The 27,893-nt window shown below is 50.6% G+C and overlaps 2 protein-coding genes across 3 annotated transcripts; one reads left to right on the top strand and one right to left on the bottom strand.

The window, feature by feature from the left end:
- The first annotated feature begins 825 nt into the window (after nucleotides 1–825).
- Nucleotides 826–13,825, top strand: LOC111156001 (ALG1, chitobiosyldiphosphodolichol beta-mannosyltransferase). Its single transcript, XM_022516525.1, has 13 exons — nucleotides 826–1,033; nucleotides 1,967–2,044; nucleotides 2,160–2,263; nucleotides 4,353–4,501; nucleotides 6,138–6,227; nucleotides 6,559–6,669; nucleotides 7,117–7,238; nucleotides 7,401–7,439; nucleotides 7,761–7,820; nucleotides 8,862–8,972; nucleotides 10,207–10,321; nucleotides 11,259–11,334; nucleotides 12,439–13,825. Exons 1-13 carry the CDS (start codon nucleotides 826–828, stop codon nucleotides 12,568–12,570), a joined length of 1,395 nt encoding a protein of 464 aa, XP_022372233.1. The 3' UTR covers nucleotides 12,571–13,825.
- Nucleotides 13,143–27,893, bottom strand: LOC111156002 (eukaryotic elongation factor 2 lysine methyltransferase). 2 transcript variants are annotated; one of them, XM_022516526.1, is made up of 8 exons: nucleotides 27,798–27,893; nucleotides 25,499–25,561; nucleotides 23,300–23,380; nucleotides 21,811–21,912; nucleotides 17,633–17,766; nucleotides 17,256–17,551; nucleotides 15,626–15,775; nucleotides 13,143–13,411 (listed from the first exon to the last, which is right to left on the bottom strand). In XM_022516526.1, the coding sequence occupies exons 1-8, from the start codon at nucleotides 27,891–27,893 to the stop codon at nucleotides 13,311–13,313; spliced, it is 1,023 nt and encodes a 340-aa protein (XP_022372234.1). In that variant the 3' UTR covers nucleotides 13,143–13,310. The 2 variants fall into 2 exon arrangements, with proteins under 2 accessions (XP_022372234.1, XP_022372235.1); XM_022516527.1 differs by lacking the exon at nucleotides 21,811–21,912.

The raw sequence follows: 27,893 nt of genomic DNA, 5'->3' as shown, positions 1-27,893 counted from the left end.
CCCTATTCCACCAGCTTGGTACTGGCCCAGTCCCACTCACACCCCGTCCTCCAAGGCAGGTCGTTCTCCTGACTTCTAACAGTAAAGGGGAGTTTTTTTGTTTTTTAAGATTTATTTATTAGATAGAGAGAGACTGAATGCACCAAGTGGGAAGACAGGCAGAGGGACAGGGAGAGAGACAATCTCAAGCAGACTCCCCGCTGAGCTTGTATGCCGGACACCCCCCAGCACCCCCCAACCCCCGCTCCAGGATCCATCTTCCCACCCTGAGATCATGACTTCACCCGAAATCAAGAGTCCACCCTTAAGGGCCTGGACTATGTCATCCAAGCGCCCCTAAAGGGTAGTTTTGATTTTATATAAATGGTACTGGCCAATATGAATTTTTTTTTTTTTTTAAGATTTTATTTACTTGACAGAGATCACAAGTAGGCAGAGAGGCAGGCAGAGAGAGAGGGGGAAGCAGGCTCCCAGCCCAGCAGAGAGCCCGATGCGGGGCGCGATCCCAGGACCCTAAGATCATGACCTGAGCCGAAGGCGGAGGTTTTAACCCACTGAGCCACCCAGGCGCCCCTGTTTCACTGTATTTTAAGTTATCTTAGAATTTTGAGAAAAAGCGTTCCTAGATCCTTAGAAGGATCTTTACCATAGCATCACCAATTTTTGGCCAGCAGTGGCTCCTTCGAAGTTCCGTGGGCCTCCGCTTAGGGAACCACCTCCTCACCTCCTTTCTCTCCGCCCATCTCCGAGAGGCTGTGTCTGAGGCTGCGCACTGCATCGCTGGCGCGGGGAGGGCGGTCACGTGACTGCTATCGTCCCGCCAAAATGGCGTCTTCTTGTGTGGCCCTGCTGGCGGTGGCCACATCTCTGCTGCTACTGCTGCTGGTCTCGTGGAAGCGCTGGCGTCAGGGGCGCACGAAATGGCACGTGATCATTGTGGTGCTGGGGGACGTGGGTCGCAGTCCCCGCATGCAGTACCACGCGCTGTCGTTTGCCAAGAGCGGATTCTCCGTGACCCTTCTGGGCTTTTGCAGTGAGTGCCCGGGAGACTGGGAGGGAGGCTGCACTCTCAGCCTTTAACCAGCGGCTTTGACCTACGCAGGGGAGCTGGGGCGGGGACGCCCCTTCCTCCCTCCTACCTCGGGCAGCTCTCTCAAATTGGATGTCCTCGGTAGTGGCCCAGTCGGCCAGGTTTCTGCCCAGCTTTTGCTGGATGGGTATCTAGGAACAGCCAGCGATAACGGAGTGACTGCCATATGTCAGGATTGTGTTAAGTGAACTCATTGCATAGTCTCACATCATCTTCCTAGTGAATGGAAAGACGGATTGGAACCCAGGTGTGTGTGACTCCAGGGCCAGTGACGATAACCATACTTCCTTGTGGCTACTTTGTCAGTCTGTGTCTCAGAGGACTTGTCTCCTCTCCATTTCACACCCTCAGTGCAGAGTCTGCAGGCAGGAGAGGTTTCATTTGTGCTGCACGTCCAGCTTTTACTCTCAGTATGCAGAAACAGGATGACATCTTTAGAGGGTACCTCAGTCGTGTATCAGGGAAAAGGGGGAGTAGCACTGGTTGCCTCTGGCCCTGTTTTGAAGGTGTCCTCAGAAAGTGGAGTGGAGTGGAACTTCCTAGGGGTCTGCCTGTTGTGGGGTAATTCCACCATCCAGAGAGCTCTAGATTGTCTGGAGTACCTACTGTGTGCCAGGCATTGTGTTAAGTAAATAAAAGTGGGTAAGATTCAGGCCCTCCCTCTGTGGGGAGAGACTGGACAGGAAGTGTCCTCAATGCTCTATTCTGGCTATGGGGAACAGAGAGAAAATTTCTTATTTTCCAAAACATTCTTCACTATTTTCCAAAACATTCTTCACTATTTTCCAAAACATTCTTCACTATTCAGCCTGAGCTGCTGGATCATCTGACTTTATATTGCCCTGTCCACCGCATTAAAGGGGACATTCTTTTCAGACTCCAGACCCTATGATGAGCTCTTGCAGAACAACAGAATTCAGATTGTGAGTTTGACAGAACTTCAGAAACTTCCAGGTAGGATGCAGTGAACTCCAGATTCCTCTGAATCTGTGTCAGTGTTGGGTGGGTGGGGGGATCTACACATTGCCAAGAATTCCTTTGGGAGTAACAGCTGTTTTTTGACTTGTAGTTGGGCCCTACATTTTCCAGTATGGAGTCAAAGTTGTATTTCAGTCCGTGCACTTGCTGTGGAAGTTGATATGCAGGGAGCCAGCAGCCTACATCTTTCTCCAGGTAAACATCAGCCTTGAGTCGTCCTATGAGAACCACTGTTAAGCTTCCATTACTTCCCAGCCTTTTAAAATGTGCAAATTGTGGAGCACCTGGTTGGCTTAGTCGTTTGAGCATCTGCCTTCAGCTCAGGCCATGATCTCAGGGTCCTGGGATCGAGCCTCACATGGGGCTCCCTGCTCAGTGGGGAGCCTGCTTCTCTCTGTCCCTTTGCCACTTTCCCTGCTTGTGTGTGCACTCTTTTTTTTTTTTTTTAAATTTAAGATTTTATTTATTTATTTGGCAGAGATCACAAGCAGGCAGAGAGGCAGGCAGAGAAAAAGGGGGAAGTAGGCTCCCCGCTGAGCAGAGAGCCTGATGTGGGACTCGATCCCAGGACCCTGAGGTCATGACCTGAGCTGAAGGCAGAGGCTCAACCCAGTGAGCCACCCAGGCGCCTCTGTGTGTACTCTCTGTCTCTCTCTCTTTCTCTGTCATATTAATAAATTTTGAAAAAAATGGAAATTGGTGAATAAATTGCGTATTTGTGTGTGTATAGACTTATAAAAACATGAGTAGGAGCTTACGGTGTGTGTCCATTGTATTAATGGTACTCATTCATTCTGTTATTCTGTCATTATAGAGAGTCTTAGACTGTACTTACTACATATCTATATGTCTGTGTTAATTCATCCAATTCCTCACAATTCTAATAAGTAGGGTCTTGTATGACCTATCTTTTAGAGATGAAGAAACTTAGGTCTAGAGAGGTTCTGTAAATAGCCCTGTCATCACACATCTAGGAAATACTGGAGTAAAGATTTGAACCAAGTAGTTGGTCTGGTTCTAGAATTAGGCTCTCAGACTCTTCCATTCACTGCTTTTTAACATATAAAAACACCTTCTTTTAACTAGCTGCACTGGATTCCATTATATGATATGCTCTTAACATACTTACTTCATTTTAACAGACATTCAGATACTTCTAGATTTTTCACTTTTACAAATAGCACAGCAAAGAGCATGAGTGACGATATGTTTTTTGCAGTTTCTTCATGGGGTAAATTCCTGTGCTTAATCAAGAGTTCATGCTCTTTTTAAACTTTTTTTCCTTTTTTTTTTTTTTTTAAGTAGGCTTCATGCACAACATGGGGCTTGAACTCACAACCCTGAGATTAAGAGTCACATGCTGTGGGGTGCCTGGGGAAGCACAATATGGGGCTTGAACTCACAACCCTGAGATTAAGAGTCACATGCTCTGGGGTGCCTGGGTAGCTCAGTCAGTTAAGTGTCTGACTTTTGCTCAGGTCATGATCTTGGGGTCCTGGGATTGAGCCCCGTTTTGGGCTCCCTGCTCAGTGGGGAGAGCATAGCCCCCCCTCCCTCTGCTCCTCCTTCCCACCTGTGCTCTCTCTCTCTGTCTCTCAGATAAATAATAAAGTCTTTAAAAAAAAAAAAGAAGGGTCACATGCTCTATCAACATAGCAGTTAGGCACTCCGGAGTTCATGCACTTTTAAAATGTTGTGGTGTGTTACTAGATAGTCTTAGAATAAGGTTGGGCCAGTTTTCCCCCATCCAGTGGGGGTGCCTCTTCTCCCATGTCCTCACCACTGCTATCTATTGTTAGGTGTCTTAGAGGTCACGTTCTGCTAGGTGAAAAATGCACCTCTTTGGCTATTTTTTATCTCCTTGATTATTGGTGGCCTTGGGCTTTTCAGGATGGTCAGTTTTATTTCCTTTATGAGTTTTTTTTTGAAGATTTTTATTTATTTGACAGGGAGATCACAAGTAGGCAGAGAGGCAGGTAGAGAGAGAGGGGGAAGCAGGCTCTCCGCCGAGCAGAGAGCCCAACATGGGGCTCGATCCCAGGACCCCAAGATCATGACCCGAGCTGAAGGCAGAGGCTCAACCCACTGAGCCACCCAGGCACCCCTCCTTTATGAGTTTTTACACCTTTTTTGGTGAGGAAGAGGGTCTTTCTTTTGCTTATTAATTACCAAGAGCTTTGTAAAGATCATTGACTCTGCCACGTATGTTGCCACTGTTTTCAGTCAGTTTATTGTTGACCGTGGTCTGGGTTTCCTTCTCTTCATTCAAATATCTCTTTCCCAGAACCCCCCGGGCTTACCTGCCATCGCTGTCTGCTGGTTTGTGGGCTGCCTCTGTGGGAGCAAGCTCGTCATCGACTGGCACAACTATGGCTACTCCATTATGGGGCTGGTGCATGGCCCCAGTCACCGCCTTGTCCTGCTGGCCAAGTGGTGAGTGTCTGGGAAGAGGGTACAGACACCTTCCCCGAACTGGGTAGGAAGAAGGGCCAGTGCAGAGACCTGGTGAAGCTGGTCCCCCATGTGCTCTGTGGAGTAAGGGCAAGGCTGGGGGATTAGGCTGACTCTGGTTACAAGTAATAGCGATGGGCCTAAGCCAAGGCAGACTCTTGTTGGTCCTGAAACTGCAAAGTCCAGAGACATGGCTGACTTTCACTCAAAAAGCGTCATCAGGACCCGCTCTCATTTCTCCGCACTCCCTCCTGGAGGTGTTTTTCATGTGCTGGGGGCTCTCCTGGCACTCGTCCCCACCCTAACAGGCTCAGTAGAGAAAGGGAACCTCTCTGATTGTCAGGCTCTGACATCCCCCTGGGGTGAGGGTGCCGCAGTACCCCGATGCCTCAGGCTTAGGGGAAGTGCTCTGCTGTCAGACCTGGGGTCCCAGGTGCCCCCAGATTAGATCCCCCAATAAAAACTGGGGGTGCTGTTGGGGGATGGGGACACAGGCCACAGTCTGCTGCAACCAGTGAGACAGTAGGAAAGAAGGGCCTGCGGGAGCAGATTGGATGCAGAGCAGGAAGAGTCGTGCTCTGAGCCCGAGTGGGCAGTATCTGACCCTGATGGGTCATTCACCGAGGGTAACAGCTGTGGCAGCAGCAGCAGCAGCAAGTGATCGTGGAGTACTTGCTGTGTGCCAGGCCCTTTATCCCATTCAGTCTACGCTGCCCCTGGTGGGGATGTCCTCTGGTCACGCTCCTTTTACAAGCCAAGAAACCAAGGTCCAGCACCACTTTGCTGCTTGCCACACAGGTAGTAAGTGTGAGGACCACAGTTCAGTCCCCAGCGGTCCAGATCTCTCGCCTTCTCCGCATCCTGAGTGAGGAATGGGCTGTGGTACACCAGTGGCATTCAGCAACCTTGAGTGCTTCCTCCCCTTTCACTTTCACTTCTGCCACGGGATCAGGGCTCAGGTCTCCACTGGGGGCTAATCTGCTGCTAACACCTCTCTCAGATTTTTAAAACCATCCCTTGGTAACCCACAAGCCCAGCCCCACAGCCTCTGCAGCAAGAGTACAGTGTGGGTAAGATTTAATAATGAAGCCTTTATTATATTTCTTCCTCTGGTGGCAGGAGAGCCTGGATTTTCCCTTCTGTAGAGATAAGGTTCTTTCTTTCTTTTTTTTTTTTTTTTTTTTAAGATTTTATTTATTTGACACAGAGAGAGATAGCAGGAGAGGGAACACAGGCAGGGGGAGTGGGAGAGGGAGAAGTAGGCTTCCTGCTGAGCAGGGAGCCTGATGTGGAGCTCCATCCCAGGGCCCTGGGATCATGACCTGTGCCGAAGGCAGATGCTTAACTACTAAGCTGCGCAGGCGCCCTGAGATAATGTTTCTAACTGTATTTAAGCTGAAAAGCGATAGGACTTAAAGGTGTAAAAGAAATAGTACAGGGGTGCCTGGGTATAGATGGAACTCAGTGCAGACTCTGGGGAGGCACCTCACCAGCAACTCGATTTGGGAAATCCCCAGCCCTGTGCTCTTGTGTACCAGAAGGTATCAAGTCATGTGGGGGTGGTGGCAGTAGTGATGGGTCCCAGGGCTCCTGGCTGAATGGTGATACGTCTTTTCAGGTACGAGAAGCTTTGCGGGCGCCTGTCCCACCTGAACCTGTGTGTGACCAACTCGATGCGGGAAGATCTGGCAGAGAACTGGGGCATCAAGTAGGGGCCTGGGGAGGCGAGGGGTCCCAAGCATGGTTGGTCCCAGCTGCAGTGCCTGCTGTGTCATGTTGGCGAGGCAGCCACAAATGCCCAGGGGTCTGGGGAGGTGATTACTGGTTTTGGGAACCCGAGGGGGGAGGAGACCAGACTGCCCATGCGGTTTTGGTCTTAGAACATGTCTCTGAGCTTCCCAGGTAATTCTGAAGCTTCTTAATGTCCTTGTCTGAGACTTGGATCCTCTGAATGCCCTTATTTTTTGGATCCCCCTGAATCTTGTATGCCTTAGCCCTTTCTCTGGCTCTCTCTAGAGCCGCCAGTGATCTCATTGCAGAGCTGTGACCGTCTATGACAAGCCAGCCTCTTTCTTTAAAGAGACACCCTTGGACCTGCAACACCAGCTGTTTATGAAGCTGGGCTGCACCTACTCTGCATTTAAGGCCCGGTAGGTGTCCCATCTCCAGTCTTTATCTGTCTTCTCTTGTGCTACCTGCTATCCCACCTCTCCCCCACCTCCTCACAGCTGTCCTCTCTCTCTCCTGACCCTGACTCCTCACTGCTCCTGTGGCCTCTCTTGTCTCTGGCTGTAGACCTGGGAATCCCCTAATCCAGGGGTTGGCAGACTGTGACCATAGGCCTGCCCCTCTTTTGGTAAATAAAGTTTTATGGCTCTACAGTACACTCACCGAGTAATGCACCGTGCATGGCCGCTTTTGTTCAGCAACAGTAGAGCTGAGTTTTGCAACAGAGACTGGAGGGCGGGGCTGACATGGCCGCATCCTGACTGTTGGGAGTCTGCGGGCCTCACTCCTCACTCTGGCAGGAGATCGCCGTCCTGGGGCCCGAGGCTTTGCTCTGTGACATCTCATGGGCTCTGTTTCTGTTCCTTCAGCTCTGAACGCCTGGACCCAGCAACAGAGAGGTCGGCCTTCACAGAGCGGGACTCTCAGAGTGGGGTGGTGACGTATCTTCGTGGGCGGCCGGCCCTGTTGATCAGTAGCACCAGCTGGACAGGTCTAGGACCCCTCCGGGCACTTGGGGCTTGTATGAGTGCCTGGCTGAGCCTGCACCCCATGTGTATTTGAGGACACTGGGGACCCGATGAGAAGGGGGGTGGTCTTGAGCTGGGAAGCATCTAGAAATTAGCCAATGACACTTTGGTCTCTTTTCTTATAGAGGATGAAGACTTCTCCATCTTGCTGGCGGCATTAGAAAGTAGGTGTGTGGCTGTGAGCAGGAGCTTGTTAGGGGCTGTTGAGCCGTGAGGTGCTCACCTGGCCTTGCATGGTGTCTCCTGCAGCATGTTCCTGCCTGCAGGGCCACTGAGTGGGTCAGCCTAAGGACATGGGTGGTGGAGGTGGTGACTCTTGAGTCCCCATTTGGGTCACTGACTAACCAGGCCCTAGATTTGAAATGCCACCTCTGGGAGAGTGATCTTGTGGTTGGGAGAGGCTACCCCGCACTGTCCTGTCCCCCAGCCTGCACTCACCTGATTAGATAGTAATCCTGGTTATCATTTTATTTTTTTAAACATAGAGTTTGAACAGCTGGTCCTAGACGGAGAGAGCCTTCCTTCTCTGGTCTGTGTGATAACAGGTACTGCCAGGGACCGTCCATGTTCCCGTATGAAAGGGGGCAGTTACGGGGAGGGCGTGCAGAAGGCATCTGCCTTTATTAGGTGCCTTCCTCACACCAGGCATGTGGTGTTGGTTGTCTTGTCAGTCCTGACCACAGCTCTCTGATGTAGGGTTTTCTTTTCTTTTTTTTTTTTTTTTTAAAGATTTTATTTATTTATTTGACAGAGAGAGATCACAAGTAGGCAGAGAAGCAGGCAGAGAGAGAGAGAGAGAGAGAGAGAGAAGCAGGCTCTCTGCCGAGCAGAGAGCCCGATGCGGGACTCGATCCCAGGACCCTGAGATCATGACCTGAGCCGAAGGCAGCGGCTTAACCCACTGAGCCACCCAGGCGCCCCTGATGTAGGGTTTTCTATACTGGCTTGACAGAGGAGGAAACTGAGGCTCAGAGGGGCCTGACAGCAGGATTGTGGCTTCTGGTTGAATCTTGGATAGCATAGCCTCATAGATACTGAGTTTTACTTGGGTACAGCAGTTTCCAGGCATTTTTTTTTTTTTTTTTCAATGAAAGAGTCCACTTTAAAGAGCTCAACATAAAATTACTTCCTGAGTAGGCCAACGGGGAGAGAGAGAAGCAGAGAGCTGTGGTTAGAGCAGAGTCCTGGCGAGCTGCCCCACCTTGTAGTCCCCTCCTCCTGGCCACAGTTCCCAGGGGCAGCTGGGAGCCCACTGTATACACTGTGCCACCTGGGGCATCACCCAGACATAGACCAGTCTGGGTGAGAAGTTGTATCCAGTTGGCACTCTGGTGCCTGGCCAGAGTTTATCCTGGCCACCTTCCCAGCCTGAGGCCCTCTTAATGCAGGTTGCTCGGGGGGAAGGACCATGGCTTCAGTGGTCCGGGTGCATTCCCCTTGGCGGTCTGGAAGGGGCCAGATGGGGACCTGATCACATCTTCAGAGTGTGGGCCTTCCGCTCACACCTCTGCAGGGTTCTGAGGCTTGAGGCTGTGGGATGGGGCCAGAGATGGGTCCAGTGCAGTGACTGAGATCTTCTTTGCAAGGCAAAGGGCCTCTGAAGGAGTATTACGGCGGCCTCATCAGCCAGAAGCGTTTCCAGCACATCCAAGTCTGTACGCCGTGGCTGGAGGCTGAGGACTATCCCCTGCTTCTAGGTAAGGGCATCCAGCTGGCAGCCTACAGGGAGAGAGCTGGGGTTTAAAAGGGAATATTCTAGGACACGGCGGGGACAGAGTTTTTCTGGAAAGGGTCAGATAGTGACTGTCTCATTTGCTTCTATTGCATAGTCTTTGTTTTGTAATCCTTAAAAAATTAAAAGCCATTCTTAGCTCCAGGGCCATAGACACACAGGCCTCAGGCTGGATTGGGCCCTGCTTAGGGGCTGCATGGGGCTGGGAGATGCCACCTGCCAGGAACCTGTCAGAGGAGCTCTTGGCTATCCTCCAGGAGACCAGGCTGCTTCCTGATGTGCCAGCTTCTCCCACCTGCAGGGCCCTAGACCTGTTTATCAGGGTTCTGTCTTCTCAACCTCCAAGCCCTCCATTCAGTCCTGCTCTTCCATCTGGGCAGAAGGGCTGGGCCTGGCCTTGGGTTGGGGTTCCCCATTCCCCAAGTCTGGGAGGGTAGTGGCTTGGGAGATGCAGAAATAATGTGTTAAGCACCATTGACTCCCCTAGGTCCCTCCATCGTCCTTCATCTTCCTTTCTTCGGGAGGGGGTGCTGGCCTCGTGCTGACATATCTTGAAAGGCCTCATCTTCCGGCAGTGTCAAGTGGAAAGCCTTTGGTTGGCAGGAGTTCCCAGGCAGTATTTAGTGATGTGAAGTTGTTTATTTGGCTTTATTTCCACAGTGACAGCTGGTTTTCTGTTGGATGTGCTATGGTTTTTTTTTCTCCCCTAATATTGTGGTAAAACATACAGTAAAAATTTGCTATTTTAATGATTTTTCCATTTTTAAGTATACGTACAACTCAGTAGCATTATTTACATACAAAGCGTTATACAAGTCGTCACCCCTATTTCCAAAACATTTTCATCACCCCAAGCAGAAATTCTGAACCCCTTTAACAATAACTCTTACTGGTTCTTTCAAAATACATCGTGGTTAAGTAGACAAAGGGAGTCTGTTCGACTGAAACTACCCGTGATGGGCAGGTCATTTTCAAACAGGGCCGAGTGGCCGGGAATGGCTGTTGGGGAGCACCGCTGTGTGTCTGCCCTTCTCCAGGCTGCTTGGCCAACTTAGCCAGTAGTATGTGGGGCTGGGGGCATTGTTAACCCTGCTTTCCATTCCCTATGCTGAGGTGACGATCCACAGTCCTTTCAGGATTTGTGTTCTAGGGGTGCATGGGCCTGCGCTCTGACTGCCCCCCTCGCCCCAACCCTGCAGGCTCGGCAGACCTGGGTGTGTGCCTGCACAAGTCCTCCAGTGGCCTGGACCTGCCCATGAAGGTGGTGGACATGTTCGGGTGCTGTCTGCCCGTGTGCGCTGTGAACTTCCAGTGGTAGGAGCAGAAACCGAATGTTCACGGAGTTAGGTTCTCAGATCAGCTGTGGTGGCGGGGCGGGGGTGGTTTGTCAGTGAGGTCGGAATTGCTCATGGAATTCTCCCAGAAAATCATGCAGCATTGCCAGGTGGTCCTTGGGAGTAGGGCCTGTGGGCTTTCTGTGGGTGGGCTGTACCCTGTTGAAGGAGTGGACTTCCACTTAGAGCTGATGTTGAATAAAAAATATGAGTCTTAAATATTCCATTTAGGGAGCCTGTGCTCATGGATAGAGTGGTGGATGGAATTGCCTGCACAGCTGACATGGTTTTATTTCTGTGTCCCTTTTGTCTGGGCTCATAAGAGTTGAATTGGAATCAGTTAAATGAGTGTGATTCTGTCTCCACTGTTCCTGGCAAAGATGGGTGTTTGGAGAGGGCGGTGTTAGGAGAGGTTCTAGAAATAGTAGTCCCACCATTGGCTCAGGAGCCAGCCTCTGAATGGGAAATACAGGATGTTCGACCCTGAGCTCCGGGCATATTGGGATTAACTCCCTGTTGACCCAGAAGAGTCATCCTTAATGTGCCAAGTCTCCCTCTAGTGCGGTTGCCTTTTACCTTGTTTCTCTGCTGTGCAATTAAGAAAAAAAAAATGGAGAGCTCATTGAGCACGTTCTCAGAGAAAAGAGCCTGTAGCAGAAAAGGTCAAAGTGTGTACTCACTGTTCCTCCTTCTTGGAATCAGTTTGGATTTTTTTTTTTTTTTTCAGTTTGGATTTTTAATGTGTATTTGTCCCTCGAGGCCTTTTTTTTTCTATTCAGATGCCAAATCTAAGAACAGACCCGCTGCGAGCAGACTGACCGTGGGAGGGGTGGGGTAGGAGTCCGGGTGGGCACTGCAGGCACCGCGGGCACCGCGGGGATTTTCCAGGCTCTCAGGTCCTGTGATTCTCTCTGCAGCTTACACGAGCTTGTGAAACATGAGGAAAACGGCCTGGTCTTCGAAGACTCTGAGGAGCTGGCAGCCCAGCTGCAGGTAGCCATGTCTGCCCCCACGCCAGGCTGAGCTCTGCCCTGATTGTTTGCTCCTGTGTCTGGGCAGGCCTGTGCTGGGTCTGGGTGACAGCTGAGGCAGGGAGCAGTGGTCCCAGAGGCTGGGCCTCCCTGCACTCTGTGTGGGTGCGGCCCTGACTGCCCTCTGGGTTTGTGGAGCTTATACCACTCGGTGATGCTGGAGCTGGTGGACCATGTGCGCTGTCTAGGGAGTGAGCCACTAGGGAGTGAGTGAAGGGAGCTTCATGAAGCAGTTTTGCAGGGGTGGGGGGTGGGAGTCTTCAAATGGTGCTTACACTTATTACAAAAGATGGGTTCATCATTCTTGGCAGTTGAGACCAGGGACAGCAAACTTTCTGGAAAGGCCCAGGTAGAAAATGTTTTTGCTTTGCCATAGTCTCAGAAGTCCTCAGCTCTGCCGTAACATGAAAGCAACCACAGTCTGTGAGTGGGGGCTCATCGGGATGGGGCTGTGTTCCATTAAAACTACTTGCAGAGACAGGTGGGGGCTGAAGTTGGCCCCTGGGCTTACTTTGCAAACACCTGATGTAGTTTAGCAACATGTAGTTTAGCTGGAAAGAACACAGATGCCGAGTTCTAGCACGTGGGCTGGACAGTGGTGGGCAGAGGCTGAGGGTGGGTGCTGTGGGTGGACAGCACAGCAGTGGCCAAGGGCTGCCGCAGGGCACGGTGTGTGGATGGCGTGGATGGAAAGCGCTGCAGGCTGGGCCGCACTGTCAAGGAGGAGCAGAGTAGGGGATGGAGCATGGCTGGGGCTTGAGGGGTCTCCTATGCCCCGTGAGGAAGGGGCTTGCTGGGTCTGGGATATCGGGGTCAGAGCTGTGTCAAGCTTAGCCAGGGTTGCTGTGAAAGCTGGGCCAGAGCGGGAGCTCTGGGGGCTCCGGGACAATGGTAGTGGTTCTTGAAGTGCAGTGACAGAGGGTTTCGGTAGGATCACTGGTCTGGGAGGCTGTGTTTGGAGGCGGACAGGAGTCCAGGCTGCTGGGAAGGAGGGACAGCTCTAGGGTGGGACCTGAGACAAGGGTGGGAAGCAGGGATGAGTAAGTTCTGGTCGTTATTCTTCTAGATGCTTTTCTCAAAGTTTCCTGATCCTGCTGGCAAACTAAACCAGTTCCGGAAGAACCTCCGGGAGTCAGAGCAGCTTCGTTGGGATGAGAGCTGGAAGCAGACGGTGCTGCCTTTGCTTATGGACCGGTGACTGCTTGAGCCAAAGACAGTGCTCCTGAGTGTGGTCCAGTTCCTCTTAGCCCTGGGCAAACGCTTTAGAACAGCGCCTCCCTGTGGACAGCAGCTGGAAGGACGGCTGTAGAGTGAAATTTTTTAATGAGTGGGAGTTTGTGGACTAGGAAGCTGGTTCAGCCTGGTTTCCTCCCTGGAGGCTCTGATTCTGAGAGACTCATGACCCGAGTGTTTCTTTCTCCCCACTGTATTACTTTCCTGTTATTTGCGTGTGGTACCTTCAACATCTCTGATCTGTTTTTGTCTTACGGTGTCTGCCTCTCCCAGCATCTGTCCCATTGTGTCCCTAGTATTTCATTCCTGCTGTAAGGACAGGTACCACAGCCTGCTGCTCTGTAACGTCTACAATGGGTTTGAAGCAGCTTGGCTTCATGAGGGACGTGGGTGCAGGCTTGGGGGTGGGATGGGGAGACATACTTGATACATGTTTTTATTTGCATAAATGAAATGCTTATTTCTGAGCAAAAATTTTCATTTTTGATTTATAGAGATTTACTTAAGAACTAGAACTAGTGACAGAAAGAGGCACCCACTTAGGTAGTTTATATTTTATTAGAACACAGTTTGCAGTCCTGATTCTGAATTTAACATTCTTCAAGCATTTAAGTCCAGTGAAAATTTTATCAGCTTTGCCACATGAAAATTCTTTCCAGGATGGTGATTTAATTTTCATGTTAATCTTTAAAAATGTTTGTAAACCTACAGCATTAATTTCAAAATTTTCATGTCTGAGTGCTCTTCGTAGGGAAACAGCTTCTGGTTGTGATGAGGCACTGCTTCCCATGGGATCCCAGCCCGGCCTGGAAATACAACATGTGTCTCAGGATGGTGGGGACTGGGGACACGACACCACCTATATAATGTGGGGCTGCAGGACAGGCCGGGGGGTATATACAAACCACAGACTTCTGGGCCCCATCCAGACACCTAGAATCAGCCTTCAGGGATAGGACCAAGAATTGAGTTTTTAAACGGCGCATGGCAGCCACATTTGCCGCCCCTGTCTTCTGGGCCATACCTTCCCTAGAAGGTCACAGACCTGTCTGGGTTTCCTGACCACTCAGCCTGGTGCCTGTTGGCAGGGGCTAGATATGCACCAGAAGGGCTTACATCCTCCTCATAAGCACAGATGCCTGAAGAGCCTTTGGCAAGGATCGTTTTGTCATCAGTTTTTTATGAATGAAAGTAATTATAAAAATGAAATATTAAAAGTACACACGTGTCAGCGTTCCTGGCTGGCTCAGTCGGTGGAACTTGGGACTCTTGATCTTGGGTTCATGAGTTCAAGTGCCACACCAGGCCTAGAGCTTATTTAAAAAAAATATATATATACGTGTGTGTGTGTGTGTGTGTGTGTGTGTGTGTCTATACTCCTGTGTGTGTGTGTGTGTGTGTGTGTGTGTGTGTCTATACTCCTGCCACCAAGTATCACAACTGTTAATTGGTCTATGTTCTTTCAGGTTTTTCCCTATATACATATGAACATGAAGAGGATTATTTTTAAAAATAGAAGAAGTTGGGGCACCTGGGTCACTCAGTTCGTTAAGTATCCGTCTCTTGATTTCAGCTCAGGTCATGATCTCAGGGTTGTGAGATCAAGCTGCATGTTGGGCTCCCCACTGGGCATGGAGCCTGCTTAAGATTCTTCCTCTCAAAAACAAAAACAAAAGAAAAGAAAAGGTTCTCCCTCTTCCTCTCTTAAAAAAATGGGCTTATTGGGGCGCCTGGGTGGCTCGGTGGGTTTAAGCCTCTGCCTTTGGCTCAGGGCATGATCCCAGGGTCCTGGGATCGAGCCCCGCATCGGGCTCTCTGCTCAGCAGGGAGCCTGCTTCTCCGTCTCTCTCTGCCTGCCTCTCTGCCTACTTGTGATCTCTGTCTGTCAAATAAATAAAATCTTTAAAAAAAAATGGGCATATATATAAAAATGGTGTTTGGTACTTTGCTTTCTTCACTTAAACTATAGTATAGAGATTTTTCATATAGTGTCTGAAAGAGGACTTCATTCTTTTTCAAAGCTACAGGGCACTCTGTTCATGGGACACGGGCACACGTAGGGGGTGTTTGCCTATAGAGGCAGCTGTTGTCGGGGCTGTGCTGGGGAGGGGTGGGTTGGGGCACACGTGGTACCACACTGCAGCCAGGCTGTGTGAAGAAAGCCCCGGTTGGGCCTGGCACGTGACAGGGAATGCAGGACAGTGGCCGGTGGTTGTGGGGTGGGAGAGTGGAAGGCGGGAGTCGGCTGCCTGGCTCCACTCTGGAGCTCAGGCAGTCACCAGCCCCCATGCACCCCAGAATTTCCATGGGTGAGACTGGAGGATGACAGCACACCCCTCTGTGGTGCTGGGGGGCTGACCGGTCTGAGGACAGTACCTGGCCACAGCAGGGCCAGTTTGGGGTGTAAACGGCAGAGGCCCCCCTCCTCCAGAGTCCTCCCTGCTTTTCTTCCATTTACTGGGTGCTTAATACAGTGATAGCAGCAGCTACCATGTTCCCAAGTGCTCTCCCCAATGCCAGGTCCTGTGTCACCTCCCAGGTGGATGTTCCTACCACACAGATGAAGACAGGGAGGTGAGTGGCAGCCCAGGTTCACCAGGCGCAGTTCCAGAGCCTGCACCCTACTGCTGTGTGGCCAGAACTCATCTACCCTGACACCCACTGGCATTCACCATCCTCTCTTCTCCGTTCCACAGACGAGGAAACGGGCCTGAAGACCCTTGAAACCTGCTCTAAATGCATAGTAGGACTGCTGGTCTGACCTCTAGGACTGCTGCATAAACTGCCTCTTCCCCTTCAGAGCACAGCTCCCCGGCCTGCCTCCTCTGCTGACCAGGCCTCCTCCACTGAGCCCCCGGGGGCGGGGTGGGGGTGGGGGTAGTGGGCCAATGGCCCAGCCTGACTGTCTGTTTTCAGGGCCCCATTCTTTTACTCTGCTGATTTCTGCCTCGCTGGAGTCCTGTGTGGGGGCCCAGGTGGCTTCTTAGAGACAGCAGCCCCTCCCAGGGCCCAGGGCTCACCCAGCTCGCTCGTGAACAGCTGGCAGGTCTCTGGGTTGCGGATGGTGAAGGCAATGTAGGCCTCAGGAGCCTGCTGGTTCTTCAGGCAAGCAGAGAGCCTCTGTAGGACTCTGACCAGGGAGAGGACAGTTTCTGGGCAATACAGCACATCTGTAATGAAAAAACTCATGTTACTGAAAGGGGCTCACTCTAGGATTCAGGATCCAGAAAAGAGGGTGCCTGATTGTGCTGACATCAGCAGCAGGGCTGGGGCCTGGAAACCATCAGCTTTATTAGAATCATGACATTGGTCTACGGCCATACCACCCTGAACGCGCCCGATCTCGTCTGACCTCGGAAGCTAAGCAGGGTCGGGCCTGGTTAGTACTTGGATGGGAGAATCATGACATTGGACCAAAGAAGATGACATAGTTAAAAAGGAAAACTCTTCGGAGAGAAAAAAAGCTGCTGAAAAACCCTGCATGAAATGGAAAATATTCAGGACTCACTGGTGTTCCTTTAAAAAAAATCAGTTCTTTGACTATGGTCTATTTAGAAGATGCTTAATGAAATAACCCCCAAGCAGTTCTCTGTCTCAGACTTCTTGTTTGCAGGGATCTGCTGTTTTGTTGGCCGCACTGAGGGGCAGGGGGTAAACTCACTCCCTGTCAGCACCCTTACTTGGGAAGGTGCTACTCAGGCTCTGTGTTCTGGCCACTGTGGGCCTGGATGTCTCAGGGCTGTAGGCCAGGATCAGAGTCACAGCACTGTCAGCTGGACTGGGGACTGGGTGAACTCAGTGGAGGACAAGGGGGCTGTTGGCCAAACAGCCCTTGTGTCAAGGACCCTGTCCTTGCGCCTGAAGTGGCTGGGCCCTTCCTTCCCCCACTCATCCCCTCAGAGATGAGATGTGGGGCTTGTCTCTGAAAGACATGGGGGCCTGATCTGGGACAGAGACGTGCAGGCAGAGCCCTTGGGGTCAGATGTGCAAATATCAGGCAACAGAGCTGTGTAGAGATAGAAGCAAGCGCTTACCAGGGTGGGGCACTCAGAGCTCCTTCCCTGACTCTGAAACCACTGTGGTTCGGCCCTAGGTCTGCCCCAGGGCTGGGTGTCTATGACATGTATAGGAATCAGACGTGGTCCTGGGAGAATCACGCTTGTCCCTTGCAGCCCTGAAAAGATAGGGCTGCCATGGCCATTTTGGCCCCACATCTGAAGACTGGGGGGTGGTCGAGGCAGGGCTGCTGTTCAGCTCCCCTGCTTCATGGGGCTGCTCTGGCCATTTCATTCAGATTCTAGGGAGGGACATAAAAATCTCTCTGCTCAGCTGCAGCCTGGCTAATAGGTCAGATGGCTTTGGTGCCCTGGGGCCTGTGCACTCCATCACAGGCTTTGCTGAGAAAAGCTGGGTTCATTTATCTGAAGGAACCATTTTAACAGGAATACATGTGACCACTGTGTCAAGTGGGAGGACTGTGGCTTTAGGGCATCCAAGAGCCATGCCCTGTAGTTTGATGTCTCCCTGAAGGCCCACAGTGGCACTTCTACAAGTCTCATCATTCCTCTGCCTGGCAGAGTACACTGTCCCCTTCCCAGAGCTGAGTGCTGGGTAGAGCCGCTCCAGTTGCTGCGGGGCAGGAAGCAGTACCTGCTGCTATGATTACGTCTGGCTGGAAGGCAGCGAGCTCAGGGGCTGTCACAACGTCCCAGTCCAAATGGGCCACCGTCACCCTGGGGCTCTCTGAGTTATAGGCATTATGTTCTGGGTGCCTTGCAGGATCAGTGGTATCTGGTTCCAATGAGAGGCCATTGAGAAGGATGTTTCTTCGGAGCTGCTCAAGGACACAGGTGTGACAGTCGCTGAAGATGTATGTGCTGGGACAGCATGTCTTGCAAATGGCCAGGCCCGTGAGGCCAGCTCCACTGCCGAGCTCTAAGACAATCCTGGGTGGGAGAAGGGGACCTGTGTCTGAGACTGTGCTGAGAAAACTGGCCTTACTGCCCTGCCCGGCACCCCGAGGTCACCTGTGAGCAAAGGCAGCCGGGTTTTCTATGGCCCATTCTGCAAGGTAGAGTGCGGCGTCCCACGTGACCAGGCCGGTGGTGCCATGGGAAATGATGGCTGTGCTCTCAGAGAGTGTGACTGAGTCTCCGGAAGGCTGGGCCAAGACAGGGAAAGGATTAATCCAGCTATTAATTACCTGATTTTAAAAAGAAAAACATCGGGGCGCCTGGGTGGCTCAGCGGGTTAAAGCCTCTGCCTTCAGCTCAGGTCATGATCCCAGGGTCCTGGGATCGAGCCCCGCATCGGGCTGTCTGCTCAGTGGGGAGCCTGCTTCCTCCTCTCTCTCTGCCTGCCCCTCTGCCTACTAGTGATCTCTGTCTGTCAAATAAATAAATAAGATCTTAAAAAAAAAAAAAAAGAAAAGGAAAACATCACAACAGGTGCATGGTAGATAAGACTGTGGAACATTCTGCCACAGAATACTATACAGCAATGGAGAGGAACAGGTTATCACTGTATGTGTCACCTGCATGGGTCTCAAGGACATTAATGGTGCACAAAGAAAGCCAGTCTCGGAAGGTCACACGTTGTGGGATTCCGTCCCTCTCACCTTCTCAGAATGACAGGACTGTGGAGACGGAGAACGGATCAATGGCCGCCAGGGTGGGGCTGGTGGGGACTGGGGACAGGGGGGGCCCGAAGGAGGTCTTTGTGGTGACAGTAGGTCGGTATCTTGATTGTAGGGGTGCCCACACGGACCTGCATGTGTGGTAAATGAGGTACACCTACACATGCATGGTGTGTACGTCAGGGTCCTGGTAGTGAAGCCGTATAAGTTAGGGCCTGTGTTTCCAACAGGGGAATCTGGGGAAAGGGCACCTTTACTGTTCTTGCAATGTCTATGAATCTGTCATTATTAACAACAACAAAAAGTCACAACTCTCTGGCATCCTGAGCTACACGTGAAAAGTCTTAGTGTGTGGGGCCTTCCTCAATTCAACCCAACATCTGGGGCCTGGGAATTCTTCGGCCCTTGAACTTTTCTGTCACCCTCAAAGCAAGTGTTTCCTGGAACATGCAGTCCTGAACTGTGTTCTCCAAAGTGGGGCATCTGAGCATGGCACTTCTGACACGCAGTCACCTGGGGGCGGCTTCTGGCTATCTCTGAGCTCACAAACTCATATAGGAGACTCCGGTCTCTGCGGTACTGCGAGCACTTATTTGTTCATTCATCCATCCGCGCATTTTTCCTGAGCATCTATTACGGTGCTAGGGATTCACATGTGACAAGATGAAGTCATTCCCTGTTCTTATGGAACTTCCATGCCAATGGGGGTTAAAACCATAATAAACAAAGTAATTTCTCAGGTTTTCAGTGCTATGAAGAAGACAAAAAGGACTACATGATAACAGAGACTGGGGGAGGGGTCTATTTCAGATAGATTGGTCAGAAACGGCCTCTTTGAGGATGTGTCATGTGACCTGGGATGTGAGTATAAAGGAGAAGTGAGGCATGTGAGGTTCTAGGAGGAGAGCATTCCAGACAGAGGAGGTGCAAAGGCCCTGAGGCAGCATTTTAGTTGGCGAGTTCAAGGAAGGCAAAGAATGCCAGGGGTCTGGAGCAGAGGGAGAGCAGGAGGAACTAGAGGAGAAGGAAGGCTGCAGCAGGGCATGCAGGGCTTGGCAGGCCACGTGAGAAACTAGGATTTGAGTCTGAGTATGGAGGGCAGCTGCTGGCAGGCTCTGGGTGGTCGAGAGACACGCTCTGATTTACGTCTTAAGTCAAGGGGAGCACTCTGGGGGTTCTGGGAGTGTGGTTCTGAATCTTCCTGAATCCCCACATACGAACAGAGTAGTGAGATATGGACAACATTCAACAAAACTAGGTGAAGCCGAAGTATCAACAAGTGGGGGCAAACCACCAACAGACATAAGACGTATGTGTGTGTGTGTTCGCACGCGTGTGTGTGTGTGAGCAATGGTGCGCACAACAGGCCTGAGGACAGAAGCCCAGTAGCCAAGTGTTCACTGGAAATGCAGGTGCCAGCTGTGAACCACAGCCCATAGAGAAGAGAACTTGCTGCTCTAGTCATCGGGGGTATGAGGGACTGAGGGTGAGGCCTAATGGCAACTACAAACACTGAGAAATGTGTGAGAACAGAAAACACTTCAGACATCAAGGTACATGAGAAGAAGGTGAGAAAGAAAACAAAACATAAAAACAGATCGGCCCATTAGAGAAATGGAAGGTGAAAGTAGTGAAATTTTAAACATCAAAAAGAAATTAAGAAAGAGATTATTAGGAGCTGAATGTGCCCTCCTCACAAACTCATATGTTAAAGTCCTAATCCCCAGCACTTCAGGACTGGGACCTTATTTGGAGACAGGGTCTCTTCAGAGGGGATTCTCTCTCTGAAGTTAAGATGAGGTCATCAGGTGGGCCCTAACCCAATAAGACTGGTGTCCCTGTAAGAAGATATTAGGACACAGAAGGCATAGAGGGAAGATGATGAGAAGACAGACGTTGGCAGGCTGAGGAGAGAGGCTGGGAGTATATCCTTTCCTCACGGCCCTCAGAAGGAACCAACCCTGCCAATAACTTGATCTTAGACTTTTGGCCTCCTGAACTGTGAGACAATAAATTTCTGTTACTTAAGATACCTATTTTTGGGTACTTTGTCCCAGAAAATGAAAGCAAAGAACAAATACTAAAAATTTTAATTCAAGAAAACATTCCTAAAAAACAAAAGATAAACACTGAAGGAGTCCACAACGCATCCAAGATCACTGAGGCAGAACAACCAACCTCAAGATATATTCTACTAAAATTCTGGACTTTAAAGGGAAAAGTCCTTTGGCTATTTAAGAGTGAAGGGTGTGGGGCATACACAGGAAAGAATATTAGGGTATTACCAGGCTTCTCCACAGCAACACTTCATATCAAGGAAGATGGAGGAACATATTTAAGAAATTCAAGAGGAGAGGAAAGAGCACATTTTGAGCTTCACTAAGGACACAGTTTGCAATGGGCTGTATTCTTTCTGGGTATGGTAAGAAACCGATTCACTGCATTGACAAAGAAAGAATCAAGTCTGTATCCTGCCTCTCCTCTATGGGCTCTCTCAGTGGGTGACCAAACAGTGGATAAAGGGAGACATCTCGTAAAACTTCTCTAGCCAATGAATGAAAACAAAGTGACAGAATTAGAAAACCACCCTTTCATATTCTCCAATGAATTAAAGAATAAGCTTTGAACATTCATAACTGCTATCATGATAGATACGATGTGTGTCTCCTAGAGCCCCATGTTGTGTTCTTGCCAAAGGGATCAAGCAGATGTAAGTCTGACCGGGCCTCCGAAACCAGCCAGTTAGTGGGAAACAGAGGACGGAAGAACCAGCCGAATAGCACCACGCACAGGTGAGTAAATCCAGCCTGTGGAAAGCAACACAGACACTGCCAGGGAAGAAACAGCTGGAAGGGGACCTGCATGTGAAGGGAGACTTCAAACTAGACGGAGCTGATGGGCAAGAGTAAAGGCTAGTGTCCAGAGGTGCACGTGGGTGGGAGGAAACCACAGAGTGACTGCTCCAAAGGCCCTGGTGGTCACTTTGCAGTGACGGAGGGCTTGCGGGCTGGCTGCCAAAGTTCTGTCCCTTGACTGGAGTAGCGGTCACCATGGTGGCTGACTTGCAACAATTTGGTAAGCTGTACATTTATTTTATGTGGTTTCCTACATCTGTGTTTTATTTTATAATAAAAGGCCCCAAACAAAACCCGAGACCCCTCTAAGTGTTGTGTGCAGAACGGACTTCTGTGGACCAAGAAGGTGTAACACCCGTCCAAGGGCTGTGGTATTTGCCAGGCCAGCAAGGATGGTGCCGGTGGGCAGCGGAGAGAGACTGCTCTCCTGTAACACCATCAAGTATTTACTGAGGACTGAGCACCAGGTCTCTACTATGCAATTATGTGCACAACCTGACTTAACCCCCAGCCACCCCATAAAATAGGTACTATTATGTATTGAAATGCTTGGTTTGGGGAAAACAAGGCTCAGGGTGCTTAACTGACCTCCTCTAAGACCTCAGAGCTGACAGGTCAGGATTTGCACCCACTTGACGCTGACTGGAGTCTGAATTTCAACTCTGTGCACAGGAGTGGATGTGTGGATCATTTGGGGAGGGAGCCCGTCTCCTACCAGCAGATAGCTCCGGTGGGACTGGGTGGGCTCCTCGGCCATCAGGACCTCTGCCAACGCCTCGTACAGCTCATCCAAAGGCTCCGTGTGGACAGCCTCGTGCTGTGGGTAGGCAAAGCAAGAGCTTCAGGCAAGAGGTTAAGTTGACCCTCATGAATCAAACAAAGGTTCCATGAGTTTACTTTTTTTTCCTGTTCTCTGACTGGAGGATTTTTACCAAATTTGGATGGGAGGTTTGGGATGCATTAACTTAATACAAGTCACCTGGCATATGAAAAGTTCATGTGGTGGGGGAGCTGGATGGTATCTCAGGTATAGAGAGGGTGAGGGTAAGGTGTAGTCTAGGGCAGCAGAAATGGGACTGTATGAGCTGCCATGTGATGGTGACAGGGAGCTCTGCCCTTCCATCATGATGTTGTGGATGGATCAAACAACTGGTGCTTTTAAGTGAGCCTGGGCAAAAGCCACAAAGATGGGCACTCTACATGGCGTGGCTGGCTTCATCAATGGGCAAGCCTCTGTTGTGCACCTCACAGGGGCAGCAGTGGGACGGCCATGCTTCTGGTGGTTCTGGGGAGACCTGTGGGCCCCGACTAGATGCGCATGTTGGTAAGAATCAGGTGGGGAGGCAACGGAGAAGCCAGGATTGTTTCATGTGCTAAGCTTGGGTGAGACACGGCTCATGCATTCATTTGCTGAAGATAGCAGGTCTGATGCTGATCACTAAGGAATCACCTCTCCGAGGTCCAGTCTAACGTGAAACCCAGCAGCTTTGGGCTCATTTTTAAAATACATCCTGTAGGGGCGCCTGGGTGGCTCAGTTGTTAAGCATCTGCCTTCAGCTCAAGTCATGATCCCAGAATCCTGGGATGGAGCCCCACATCGGGCTCCCTCCTAGGTGGGGAGCCTGCTTCTCCCTCTCCCACTCCCCCTGCTTGTGTTCCCTCTCTCTCTGTGTCTCTATCTGTCAAATAAAAATAAATAAATAAAAATAAATAAATAAATAAATAAATAAATAAATAAATAAATAAATAAATAAAATACATCCTGTATCAGTCGGGAAAAGAGCCCACATCAGGTAGTTCATTGGGGAGAAGAGGGTATTGCAAGACCTAAAACACCCAATAGAGGGCAGTGTGGCAACCCAGATCTCGGCAACAGCAGGAATAGGTCTAGAACCTGTGGGCTGGCAGCCTGGGGGAGAAAGGAGTGGGGAGCTGGGACCACAGAAGAAATGCAGCTGCTGCTGGAGACCTCTTGAAGCACAGAGGCAGAGATACCCTGGCCTCTCTTCCTTCTGCCCCCCATAGCCTCTGACAGGTCAAACCCAGCTAGGAACAGTTATACAGGGAGCCCCTCTGACATACTGGGGTTTGCAGAGCAGGCAAAGGGCACGAGTTCCAACGGGCAAAGCCAGGCAGAGTCCACTTCTGGAGAATCAGGCAAGTCCCAGGTGCTGTCTGGCTACCAGACAGCGCCCATTACTGACCTTTCTGATGAGCTCCGAGAGAAAGCACCGGGCATACTTCACTGACGGCGGATGCTTCACACACAGAGGATGTTTCACAGTCTGTGACAAAGGACACAATGTGAGTTGCTAGACAGACCCCATTGTAAGTCTCCCACGAACTTCAAGTGAATACAGGGTAACCCCCATTACTCAAGCCCTCAGAAAAGATGTGTACAGACACAAGGGTTCTGGGTTCAGGTGACCCTCAAGAATCTGAAACAGTTAAGTCTTCAGATATAATTCCCTTTCCAAAAAAATTTCTCCACTACAGTGGTGTAGGCTGACAGAACATTCTGGCCAGAACATGGAGCACATGGACCCAAGATAACACCCTGCTATAGACCGTATGTTTGTGTCCCTCCCCAGTTCATAGTCTGAAGTCTAAATCCCAATGTGATGGTATTAGAAGGCAGGGCCTTTGGGAGTGACTAAGTCATGAAGGTGAAGCTCCCATGAGGGGGATTAGTGCCCTTACAAGAGATCCCAGAGAGTTCCCTCAGTCCTTCCACAATGAGGACTCAGCTGTCTATGAAGGAAGAAGTGGGTTCCCCACCAGACATTAAGTCTTTGGGCACCTTGATCTTGGCCTTCCCAGCCTCTAGAACCATGAGAAACAAAGTGCTCTTCTTTACAAGTCACCCAGTCAATGGTGTTCTCTTATAGCAGCTTGAATGGTCTATGCCACCCCTGCCCAGTGCAGGCAGCATTAATTAGTTTTCAGTGGGGACGAACGTGGGACTGTCCGGCTCTGTGGAAAAGGTGAGATCGCAAACAGTGGAAACAGGCAGACCGGGCACTTGCTCTCCTGGAGCTAACATGCCTGGCTGAGGACGAGTGCTATGATGGCTGGGACAGAGGAAGATGGGGACTCTGCCTGCGGTGTGGTGGAGGGGAAGGGGGCTCTCAGGGATGACACTTCAGCTGATGTCTAGAGAAGCAAAGAGCGGGAGGAGCGAGTTCCAGGCAGAGGGGATAGTTTGTGGAGGCTCTGAGGCAGGCATGGTTTGGGAACGAGGGCAGAGCAACAGGGGTAGTGAGAGTAGGGGCCAGGTCACGTGGAGGGACATGATTTTACTCATGGGCAACAAAATACTCACACGACCCTTCAGGGGCTTTCTAGTTGGCTGGTGTTAGGTTTTAGCCTCAGGGTGAAAATCAAGAGTGGGCTGCCCCACAAGGACCTCAGAATCTCTGAGCTTACAGTCCTGAACGACGGGGTTGCTCTCAAGCCTCCCCTAGCCATGGCAACATCTTCCCCACACGATGGTTGGACGATCTTGGTTCACCCTCCACACAGGAATTCTTAACCTAGGCTTCTTGGATGGGCTTGGTGGTTGGAGGAGTGTCTCTAACTCCCAGGAATTTGTACATAAAATGTATTCTTCTGGTCCTATTTTTTATGGCGGTGAGATTAGAACAGGAGAGTCCATAGCTTTGGGTTTTCAGAAGGGTTCATGATCCTTAAGAGAGTTCACAGCCAGGGGCACCTGGGTGGCTCAGTTGGTTGAGTGACTGCCTTCGGCTCCGATCATGATACCAGAATCCTGGGATCGAGTCCTGCATCTGGCTCCCTGCTCCATGGGGAGTCTGCTCCCTCTGACCTTCTCCCCTCTCATGTTCTGTCTCACTGTCTCTCTCTCTCAAATAAATAAATAAAATCTTTTAAAAAAAAAAAGAGAGTTCATAGCCAGAATGCAGTGTGATCTCCACTTGATCCACATGGCTAGGGTCAGGGTGGGGCAAGGCCAGCAGAGTGGCAGTCTTACCTGTACCCCTGCCCCGAGTTACCTCAGAATTCAAACCCTACCTCGGAAAAGCAGAGCATAACTACATCTAGAAGAGACATGACTGGGCAAGACTTGCCTCCTTATTTTTTCCTTAAATGTAAATGTAAAGAAGAAAGTCTTTGAGCAGCTACCAAGTGCTAGAAGATCTTCCCATAGCTGTCATTTTGATTTTCATTGTGGATGATTTCTAAAACAGCTCCCAAATTCCCTCCTCTCATGCAGATTTTTATATATTCTAATGTCTTCATCTAGGAAAACAACAGAGCCAGAGCTGCCTGAGGTGCTGCCACCTAAATGCAGTGTCTTTCTTTTTAAAGGATACAAGTGCACCCACTGTGTTTCTGTCACGTCTTCATGGGCAAGTCAGGAGGCTGGTGATTCTGTTTCTTACCTTTTGCAAAATATTCAGCAGCAGCTCAGGACCTGATGAGTCCCTTAATTTCTCTTCTAGGCTCTATTCAGAGAGAGAGTGGAGGGGAGAGAGAGAAATCTCAAGGGCATTTTCACAGGAACATTAAACATGCAATAGGACATGTTAGCAAAGTGCTAAGTGATCTCTCCCCAGGGACCAGGGGCCAGTTGGAAGTAAAAGCCACAGACTGGCTGGAAGCCTGAACTTGAGAAGTCCTGGGTTACACCTGGATGAGTCAAAGAAAAAACATCAGAAGACAGACTCTTGGGTCTGCATTAACCCTGGCTGCTTAGGCTAGCTTAGGTCACAGAGCAGCTCCGCGGATGACATGGCCAACCAGGAATTACAGGAGGAGCAATGACATTGACACCTGATGGGCTCACCTTGGACTTGACATCTGAGTTACAATGGCCAGTTTATGCTGTCCTCTCTGACAGGGAACTCCAGCCCAGCAGTGAGGTCAGGTTCTAGAAGCAGACAGACTGGTCCTGGCTGGTATGTGACATCAGGCAAATCACTTCATTTCTCCAGAGTGAGTTAGGCTCTAAAAGGTCTATAAGCCTGGCCCTTGCTCTCTCTCTGACCTTGTCTGCCACCAGCCCTGGCCTCCTTGCCATTCTTCAAGTGCAGCAGCCTGTTCTCACTGGCAGTGCCTTCCCACAGCGGGCTAATTTACTGTTCAGGTTCTGGCTCAAATGTCACCTCTTGGGAGAGGCTTTCCTGACTCCCCCTACTTTGATGATACATTTCCCTGTTTTATTGACTTCACAACCACTGTCATCTCCTGGTGTCTTCTTGCTTATTTATTTACTTGTTTATTCTCTGGCTCTCCCATCCAAGCAGGGCCTCATCTGTAATATGTACTGCTGGTTCCTGGTGCCTGGCTCACGGAAGGCATTCAGTAAATATTTGGTGGTGGAATAAAAATATTAGCTAACACCCACCTCACCAAGACCTGGACATTGACTCGGGTGCTTCAACCTCCTGTAATTCTGACACCAGCACCATCACTGTATCTCCCACTTAATAAGAAAACTAAGGTATACGAGAAATGAAGTCCCTTGCCCAAGGTCACACAGCTTGTATGGGGTTTGGCCAGGATTCAAAACAGGCAGGCTGGATCCCAGGCCTGAGCTTCCCACTACTGCACTCTACTTCTTTACTAATCAAGCAATCTTTCTGGTCAAATGTGAATGGTAGTAATAGTACCCACCGCATGACTGTTGTGGGCCAGTCTAAGTAAGCATTTATCATGGGCCTGATTCAGAGTAAGCACTCATTTCCTGTGAATAATTATAGTTGATATTGAATCCGGACCCATAGATGCTGTAATGAAGGTTTACATTTTGGGTTAAAAAAATGAACATATTCCTTTCTGATCTGAAAGATCTCTCAGAATGCTAAATGGGTTAGGTCAATGAGGCACAAATGACTAACCATCACCCCTTAAGATGGGGCAGACCTGGGGGAGGAATATGTACCCAATCTGAGTCATCCCAGTGAGCTCATCGCACATGAATTATGAAGGAGGCAGCATCATTAGAGCCCCTGCATTGGCAGAAGGAAGCTGCTGCCATGGTCATTTCCATGTGCAAGAAGGGCAGGTCTCCAGAGCAGGGGAGTTGAGACTTCTTTCGTCTCTCTTCTGGCCTGTTTTGAAACAACACCCCCCTCCCCACAGCCCTGTCTCTTCCATCACAAGCATAAGCGCCTCAAACTGCCTCTGCGAGGGTTTTGTCCAATGCTGATGGTACAGATGAGAACACCGAGGCCTGGCAAGGGCGGGAGGTGTGGCGTCTGTGACTTGGTCATTGCGCTCATTACAACTGGTCTCCCGGTGTCCTGAGGGCGTTGACTGTTTAAATGGGCAGCAGCAATGGCTAGAACAACTGGCTAAACAAAAAATGTAATGAAATTTATCGTGAATTGTCCGACCTAACCCCAGAGTGACAAAGGGAGGTGGGAGGAAACCCCGCACTTCTTGAATTCGTGGACTCTGTGCAAAGGCAGCCAAGGGCGGGAAGGGCGAGGGGAAGAGGGAGCAGATGGCAGAGTGCAGGCTGGGCCGCCCAAACTCGCGCAGGTGTTCCTCCTGCTGCCCACCGCCAGCCCGCGCCCCCGGCGGAGCCCGTGGGACAAGAAGCGGACGCGCGGCCGGGTCCAGAGAGCGAGCCGAGACATCACGTGGCGGGAGGAACGGGTCCCGCGCCGGAGCCCGCCCAGTCCTCACCACCCCACTGCCGCCCCTCGCCCTCCCTCCGCGCCCCCCACCGCCCACCTGCCAGGGGAAAGAGCGCAGTGTGCGCGCTGCCAGGAAGCGGCGCTCGAAACTCGGCAGCAGGCGCGCGGCCTCCGCGCTCTCCTCCGGCGCCAT

The sequence above is a fragment of the Enhydra lutris genome, unplaced genomic scaffold (assembly GCF_002288905.1).
Source record: "Enhydra lutris kenyoni isolate GAN:26980312 unplaced genomic scaffold, ASM228890v2 scaffoldscaffold45, whole genome shotgun sequence".
Classification (NCBI taxonomy): domain Eukaryota; kingdom Metazoa; phylum Chordata; class Mammalia; order Carnivora; family Mustelidae; genus Enhydra; species Enhydra lutris.
The sequence above is the reverse complement of the archived record's forward strand: the minus strand, read 5'-3'. Positions and strand labels throughout refer to the sequence as shown.

What these genes read in the sequence shown, in the direction of transcription:
- LOC111156001 (XM_022516525.1), top strand. Translation starts at nt 826, where the DNA reads ATGGCGTCTTCTTGTGTGGCCCTGCTGGCGGTGGCCACATCTCTGCTG. An exon ending in TCTGGTCTGTGTGATAACAG is followed by an intron (nt 7,821 to 8,861) that starts GTACTGCCAGGG and finishes CTTCTTTGCAAG; the next exon opens with GCAAAGGGCCTCTGAAGGAG. An exon ending in AGCTGGCAGCCCAGCTGCAG is followed by an intron (nt 11,335 to 12,438) that starts GTAGCCATGTCT and finishes TTATTCTTCTAG; the next exon opens with ATGCTTTTCTCAAAGTTTCC.
- LOC111156002 (XM_022516526.1), bottom strand. Translation starts at nt 27,893, where the DNA reads ATGGCGCCGGAGGAGAGCGCGGAGGCCGCGCGCCTGCTGCCGAGTTTC. An exon ending in TGCTGAATATTTTGCAAAAG is followed by an intron (nt 23,381 to 25,498) that starts GTAAGAAACAGA and finishes CCTTTGTCACAG; the next exon opens with ACTGTGAAACATCCTCTGTG. An exon ending in GCTGTTCACGAGCGAGCTGG is followed by an intron (nt 13,412 to 15,625) that starts GTGAGCCCTGGG and finishes TTGTATTTCCAG; the next exon opens with GCCGGGCTGGGATCCCATGG.